At 72.8% G+C, this 7,298-nt stretch overlaps 2 protein-coding genes across 2 annotated transcripts in view; one reads left to right on the forward strand and one right to left on the reverse strand.

The window, feature by feature from the left end:
* Positions 1 to 1,663: 1,663 nt before the first annotated feature.
* On the reverse strand, positions 1,664 to 7,162 carry LOC125353418 (ATP-binding cassette sub-family A member 2-like). The gene is made up of 17 exons (XM_048349108.1): positions 7,084 to 7,162; positions 6,786 to 6,896; positions 6,584 to 6,644; positions 6,255 to 6,429; positions 6,057 to 6,172; positions 5,809 to 5,956; positions 5,577 to 5,700; positions 5,308 to 5,440; positions 5,023 to 5,140; positions 4,573 to 4,752; positions 4,351 to 4,482; positions 3,403 to 3,737; positions 3,229 to 3,321; positions 3,052 to 3,154; positions 2,830 to 2,967; positions 2,524 to 2,730; positions 1,664 to 2,052 (listed from the first exon to the last, which is right to left on the reverse strand). The coding sequence occupies exons 3-17, from the start codon at positions 6,619 to 6,621 to the stop codon at positions 2,017 to 2,019; spliced, it is 2,076 nt and encodes a 691-aa protein (XP_048205065.1). The 5' UTR covers positions 6,622 to 6,644; positions 6,786 to 6,896; positions 7,084 to 7,162; the 3' UTR covers positions 1,664 to 2,016.
* Abca2 (ATP binding cassette subfamily A member 2) overlaps positions 7,118 to 7,298 on the forward strand; it is a 13,493-nt gene continuing 13,312 nt past the window's right edge. Inside the window, exon 1 of the mRNA XM_048349118.1 lies at positions 7,118 to 7,175. Within this exon, the coding sequence (XP_048205075.1) occupies positions 7,118 to 7,175 (58 nt within the window). The remainder of the gene's footprint in view (positions 7,176 to 7,298) is intronic.

A 7,298-nucleotide genomic window follows, 5' to 3' on the forward strand; every position in this document is an offset into this window, starting at 1 on the left:
TGGTGAGAGGCCGCCTCCGGAGCATCGTCACCGAGTCCGCAGGGTGGTGAAGCCCCTCGCTGGTGGGCGCCCTCCGGGCCGCTGGGGCAGGGGTCGGCCCCGCCTGGCTCCGCAGCGTCTGGCTGGCTCCCCTGCAGCTGTGCGGAGGCTCGGGGTCCTCTGAGCGCGCCACTGCGGGATGAAGGCCTCAGCGCAGGAGGCCACGACGGGGCGGGGGCCACGACAGGGCGGGGGGCCACGACAGGGCGGGGGCCAGCAGGCCTATGCCTGCCCCTCCCCTGAGGCAGGTCCCCCCAGCGGATCCTCACACCTGCCCCTCCCGCAAGGCGGGTCCCCCCAGCGGATCCTCACACCCCACCACGAGGCAGGTCCCCCCAGCGGATCCTCACACCGCCCCTCCCCTGGGGCAGGTCCCCCAGCGGATCCTCACACCGCCCCTCCCCTGAGGCGGGTCCCCCCAGCAGATCCTCACACCTGCCCCTCCCGCAAGGCGGGTCCCCCCAGCGGATCCTCACACCGCCCCTCCCGCAAGGCGGCCCCCAGCGGATCCTGCCCCTCCTGGGACATACATGCCTTGGCCAGGAACCTCCACCTCCACAGACCCAGCAGTGTGGAGCTGGCCCTCCCCAGGCCCTGCTCAAGCCCTGGGCCTTCTGGGGCCCACGCACACTGCCTCCCTCGTCGTGGACACCAGCGCCAGCCTGGAGGTGACCTCCTCCTGGAAGTCTCGCCTGGTCCTCCAGGAGGTGGAGACAGCCCGGCTTGGGCAAGCCCAGCACCAGCCGGGCCTGGGAGGGGAGAGGAGGGGAGAGGAGGGGAGAGGAAAGGAGAGGAGGGCCTGGGAGGGGAGGAGAGAGCAGGGCCTGGGAGGGGAGAGGGGAGGAGGGCCTGGGAGGGGAGGGGAGAACAGGCCGGGGAGGGGAGAGGAGGGTCTGGGAGGGTAGAGGAGAGGCGGGCTGGGCTGAAGGTCTGAAGGCTGGGCAGGGGCGGCAGTGCGCACAGGCTAGGCCCCAGTGTGCCTCCAGCCCCGCACACCATGCTGTGTGTTAAACATGGCAGGCAGGGCTTCCATCCGCCTGCTGGGGCCTCTGCCCCGTGCAGGGCAGGTGGGGGTCAGGGGGGAGGAGAGGGCAGGGGAGGGGGCGGCAGGGATTACTGGCCTCAGCGTTACCCTCACCTCCCACACCTGCCCTGGACAACGGCAACGACTGCCCGCCTCGGTGGGCCATCTGCACCGCAGCCCCTACACAGGCCCGTGGGCTTTTTTGCTTATTTATTGAAAACAAACATCTGTGCGCTATATACAGGTCCGGCTCCCAGATGGGTGGCGGGCAGGGGGCCAAGCTGGAGGGGAGAGCGGGGGACGGCTGGAGGGGGAGGAGAGGGGATGGGCCCCGCCCCTGAGCGGCAGGGCCCGTGTCTCCATTCCTGCTACTCTACAGGGGCACCGCAGCCCCATCCCCGGCTGCCCGGCGGGGGCGTGGGGGGGGGGGATCCCTTCTTGTTCAGCCACGTGAGCTGGCCCGCCCCGCTGCCTGCCGCTCCGGCTCCGACCGCAAGGCTCCTGCATCCGCCGTCAGCGCAGGAAGCCGGTGTGGGCCTCCGGGTGTGGGCCTCCGGGTGTGGGCCTCCGGTGTGGGCCTCCGGGTGTGGGCCCTCCGGGCCTGGCCAGCCTCGGGACTCGGGAGAGGGGGCGGGCGTCTGCCCGGGGCGGCCCACGTTGCCCTCGGACGGTGGGCGGAGCTGGGCAGGACGGGGGCCAGGCTAGGCCCCGAGGCTTTAAGGCAAAGCGGGGTGAGGGTGTGTGCGGCCCAGGGCTGGGCCGGCCTTTGGCACGAGGAGGGAGGACGTCGGCAGGAACCGCGGGGCGGGGCGGAGGACGGCGCTGGGCTGGAGGGCGCGAAGCCCCTGGTCTCGAGCGCTCGCTCCGAGCGTTCCTCTCCGGGGCCGGGCAGGTGTGCGCGGGGAGCGAGCGGGGCCTCCGCCGCCGCCCGGCTCCCCTCCCCGTCGCATCCGTCAGCAGAGCGTGTCCGTGTTGAAGGAGAGCTGGGCCTGGGGGACGGCAAGCGGGGTGGGCCACCAGACGACACCTCGCCTCCGCGGGGGGTGGGGGTGGGGGTGGGGGCGCACGCAGTCGGGCCCCTGGCCTGGACGCCAGACCTCTCCACCCAGCGCTGTCATAGCCCCTGGCTCCTCCGGTGGCCTCGCGCGTGGCCACTCGGTCCCCGTGTCTCCGATGTCCACAGAACCGGGTCCCCTCCTCCCCCCAGCTCTGATCCGCCAAGCTCCCAGCATTTCTGAGCTCTGCGTCTGGCCTCTTCTCTTCCCAACCTGCTTCCCCTGACCGCTACAGGCCTCGGCTACTGCAAGTCCTCCTCCGTCTCCAGCCGGTGGGCAGCAGGTACGAATGTCCTGGCCAGTTCTTCCCACCTGTCTTTCTGCGGGGGCTCCACCCGGTCAGGCCCCACGGCAGCGGGGACCCCCGCCCGGTCAGGCCCCACGGCAGCAGCGTGGCCCGCTTACCCGCTCCTCCTCGAAGCTGATGAGGCCCTCGTCCTCTGTGTCCAGGTCCTCGGGCTCGTCTGTCACCAGCGCCCGGAGCTCCGTGGGGGCTGGCCGGGGCCTCAGCAGGCTCAGCAGGCGGCCCAGAGGGGAGCGCAGGGCAGAGGGAGGCTCCGACTCCTGCTGCTCCAGGTTGTCACTCTGCTTCTTCGCGAAGTTCACAAACACCTGAGGAGCGGCAGCGGGTGGGGGGGAGGGGACAGATGGGCAGCGAGGGCAGAGGAGGAGGACAGCTCCCGCCCCCACCACCCCACTCCGATGACTCACGTTGTCCAGGGTGGTCTGGCTGACGGAGTAGTCCTCGATCCCCAGCACGCCCACCACCTGCTCCATCTTGCTGAAGACCTGGGCCAGTGACACGTGCTCCGACTTGAGCTGGTACTGCACCTTGGTGTGGTGCCGCTCCTGGGGAGGGGCGAGGTGGGCATCGGGGATGTCAGAGCCCCTGCCCCCCCCCCCCGCCCGCGCCCCAGAGGCAGCCCCGCCCACCTTGAGCAGGGCCTCCGGGAAGTTCCGGTTGAAGAAGCACACCACGTCCTTGACGTTCTGGCTGCACTTGGTCCTCACCGTGATCATGTAGCCGTCTCCGAACCTGGCGGCACACACCCGTGGCCAGGAGCCCTGTGCGGCCCCCCCCCCCACCCTACCGAGGCCCCGGCCCCTCACCTGTTCTTCAGGTGCTGGATGCTGCCCAGGCAGCGCAGACGTCCGTTCACCATGATGGCTAGCCGCGTGCACAGGGCCTCGCACTCCTCCATGCTAGACGGGCAGACAGAGGCTGGCACCGGAGGGGGCTGCAGGGGACGCGGCGGGGAGGGGGGGAGGGGGAGGGGGAGCCACCTGTGCGACGTCAGCACCACCGAGCGCCCCCGTTTTGATGAGGTCCAGGATGAGGTTCCACAGGAAGCGCCGCGCCTTGGGGTCCATGCCGGTGGTGGGCTCGTCCTGGGGAGGGGCCGGTCAGTCGCCGCCGGGCTGCCCCCTGGCGTGGCCCGCCGGGAGGGCTGCGGGGGGGGCACCCTCCCCCGACCAGGCTTACCAGGAAGATGAAGGCGGGGTACCCGATGAGCGCGATGGCCGTGGACAGCTTCCGCTTGTTCCCCGCCGCTGTAGGTGCCCGCGGGCTTGTCGGCGTACTTGGTCAGCTCCAGCTTCTCCAGGGCCCACTTCACCACCTGGCGGGGCCGACGGCAGGCAGGCGTGGCTGGGGGCTCACCCGGGGCCCCGCGGGGGGCGCGCCCGGCCCCGCCCCGCTCCTCCGCCCCCAGCGCCTCGTCCTCCCCACGCACGAGCTGTGCAGGCCCGCCTCGCCGCCGGCCCCGCCCCCAGGCCCCGCCCCTCGCCGCCGGCCCCGCCCCTCGCCGCCGGCCCCGCCCCCAGGCCCCGCCCCCAGCGCCTCGTCCTCCCCCGCGCAAAAGCTGTGCAGGCCCGCCTCGCCGCCGGCCCCCGCCCCCAGGCCCCGCCCCCAGCGCATCGTCCTCCCCGCGCACAAGCTGTGCAGGCCCGCCTCGCCGCCGGCCCCGCCCCCAGGCCCCGCCCCCCGCGCCTCATCCTCCAGGCCCCGCCCCCCGATCCCGCCCCCGCGCCTCATCCTCCAGGCCCCGCCCCCGATCCCGCCCCCGCCCCCCCGCGCCGCCGGCCCCGCCCCCAGGCCCCGCCCCCAGCGCCTGGTCCTCCCCGCGCACAAGCTGTGCAGGCCCGCCTCGCCGCCGGCCCCGCCCCCAGCGCCTCGTCCTCCAGGCCCCGCCCCCGATCCCGCCCCCGCGCCGCCGGCCCCGCCCCCCGCACCCGCTCCTCGTCTTTCCAGGGGATGCCGCGCAGGCGCGTGTACAGCTGCAGGTGCTCGCGGGCCGTGAGCTCGTCGAACAGGGCGTCGAACTGCGGGCAGTAGCCTAGGCTCTGCTGCACCTGGAGCAGCTCCTTCAGCACGCTGGGGACACAGGGCCGTCAGCACCGGGGGCCGGCGCCCCGCCGCCCGCGCCTCCCGCCCCTCCCTCCCCCTCCCCGCACCTGTGCCCGTTGACGAAGGCCTCGCCCCCCGTCGTGCTCTCGTCCCCCGTCAGCATCTTGAAGGTGCTCGTCTTGCCCGCGCCGTTGACGCCCAGGAGGGCCGAAGCACTCGCCGGGCCGCACGCCCAGGCACAGGCGGTCCACGGCCAGGATGCGGCCGATCTTCCGGGACTTGTACACCTGGCCGGGGAGCCGGCCCCTCAGTGCGGGGCCGGGGGGCGGGGCGGGGGGGGGGGGAAGGCCGGCCCCGCCACGGCCCAGCCTGCCCGCTCGTCTGGGCCCCCATCCCCGCCCCCCGCGCCCCGCCCATCCCCGCGCCCCGCCCTGGCCCCGCCCCGCCCATCCCCGCGCCCCGCCCTGGCCCCGCCCATCCCCACGCCCCGCCCCCCGCCGTGCCCGCGCCCCACCTGCGCCCCGCCCCGGCCGCGCCCCCACAGCCTCGGGCCCCACCTTGGTGAGGTTCTCGATCTTGACCATGTCGTTGTCGGCGTCCCCACGAAGCACTCGCTGCCGCTCAGTGGCCACGTCCACGTCGTCCTCCACAGGCTTGGTGGACACGGGCGTGCGTCTACAGGGAGGGGGGCAGGGTCGGCCAGGGTGCCCCCTACCACCCATCCCTGCCAGTGCCCACTCAGCCCTCCCTGTGTGCCACGCGGGGGCGCCCGGCACCCCGCTCGCGGCTCCCCCACCCGGCACCCCCCCCCTCGCGGCCCCCCCGCCCCCGCCCCCACTCACGGTGGCTGCCGCAAGAAGTTGTACTGGCACATGATTGTGAGAAGGAAGCCCACCACACCCTCCACGGTCATGGCCACCAGCCCTCGCGTGACAATGTCCCACTCGAACGGGGACTTCATCTTGTCAAACTGGCCTGCGGGGCAGCTGGCTCAGGGTCTGCGCGGGGCCGCACCCGGGCGTCCCCAGGTCAGCGGCTCCGGGTGCGGGCGAGGGGGAGCGCCGGGGGCCCCCGCGCCGCCCGCACCCCGCACCCCGCACCCCGCACCCACCGATCTTGGCGTAGTACTCGTTGATGTACTCGTTGTAGGCCATCTCCATGAGCCCGTGGCCCAGGTTGTAGTTGGGGAAGATGAGGAAGCAGCTCTTTAGGTAGCTGTTGACGGCCTTCAGGTCCTGGGAGCCGGGACGGCCTCAGCACCGCCAGCCGGGCGGCTCCGCGCCGCTCCCGGCCCCGTGCCCCCCCTCGCGCCCCCCACCCCACCCCCACCCCCGCGCACCGACCTTGTCGTGCTCAAAGAGCTGCAGCAGGAAAGTGGCCACGGTGGCCGTGATGCCGATGAAGAGGTTGATGACGATGAGGAACACGTAAGCCGAGCTGGGGACCTCAAACCAGAAGGAGGCCGGGTACATGATGGGCGTAATGGACCACCTGTGGGCCGGCGGGCAGCGTTCACTGGGCAGCCCCGGCCGGCCCGCGCGCCCCGCCCCGGCCCGGCCGCCCCCTCCCACCTCGCCGGCCTGCCCCTTACCCATAGAGCAGGAACAAGGAGAGCACAGCCGGAAAGTTGGTGGGTGAGGTGTAGGCCGGAAGGTCGAAAACAAACAGGATGATGACACAGCAGGTAGCCGGGACCAGGTAGTTGAGCTGCCAAGACAGGGGTGGCAGCTGAGGGATGGGGGCGGGGGCGGGGGGTGGGGAAGGGGGACGGGGGTGCCGGGGAACGTACCATGTCCCACACGTAGTTGGCCAGCCAGTAGGTGACGGGGTTGCAGCCGCTGACAAACTGTAGGTGCTTGGCCTTGGTGGACTTTTCGGCCACCAGGAAGACCACAAAGCTGGCCGGCACGAAGGACATGGCCACGATGATGAAGATGGCAATGACGACGTCAGTGCCTTGCAGCCTGGAGGGGGGGTGGCGCTGAGCCCCACGGGGCGGCTGGGACCCTGGGGCAAACCGGCCCCCGCCCCGCTCCACGTACGGCCCCGCCCTACTTACAGCCCCGCCCCGCCCCATCCCACCCCACAGACAGCCCGCCCCCGCCCCGCCCCGCGTACAGGTAATCCAGGGAGAGGCTGGCGCTCGTCTTATTCATGGGGTGGTTGGTGACCGTGATGCCTGCACACACAGAGAACAGCCTCAGACCCTCAGCTCCTCCCACGCCGGCCCCACCTCGGGGCTCCCCTCTGCCCGCCCTGCCCCGTCGCCCCTGGACCCGCCTCCGCCCGCGCCACCCCCGCCCGCCCGGCCGGGGCTCACCATAGGCTGCCGGGTTGCCCTTGCTCTTGGCAGGTTGGCACGCAGGATGGCGTTGTTGAGGCTGTTGAGGTAGGTGGGCATGCTGTGATAGCCCTTGTTATTATAGAGCACCTGCGGGAAGACGAGGCGCTCAGAGAGGCCCCCGGGCCCGGGTCCTCGCGGGGCGGGGCGGGGGGGCTGCGTCCTGGGGGGGGGCTGCGTCCGGGGGGGAGAAGCGGGGCTGGGAGAGCCCCACAGGCCCGGCGCTCGCCGGGCGGGGCCGGGGGCTGCATGCGGAGCCCCCAGGACGGCCATTCACCTGCGCCGCCCTTCGCACTGCAATCTTCCGCACCATGGGTGGGGCACCGGGCGCCAAAGGAGGCTGGGATGGACTTCAGGACATTGCCAAAGGTGAGGGCCCCGTACCTAGCGGGCGGAGGGACGGATGGTGAGGCCCTGCAGGCGGTGGCCTCCCCCCCCTCGTCCCTGCAGGCGGTGGCCTCCCCTCCCCTCGCCCCTGCAGGCGGTGGCCTC

The sequence above is a fragment of the Perognathus longimembris genome, chromosome 1 (genome assembly GCF_023159225.1).
Source record: "Perognathus longimembris pacificus isolate PPM17 chromosome 1, ASM2315922v1, whole genome shotgun sequence".
In the NCBI taxonomy this organism is placed as follows: Eukaryota; Metazoa; Chordata; class Mammalia; order Rodentia; family Heteromyidae; genus Perognathus; species Perognathus longimembris.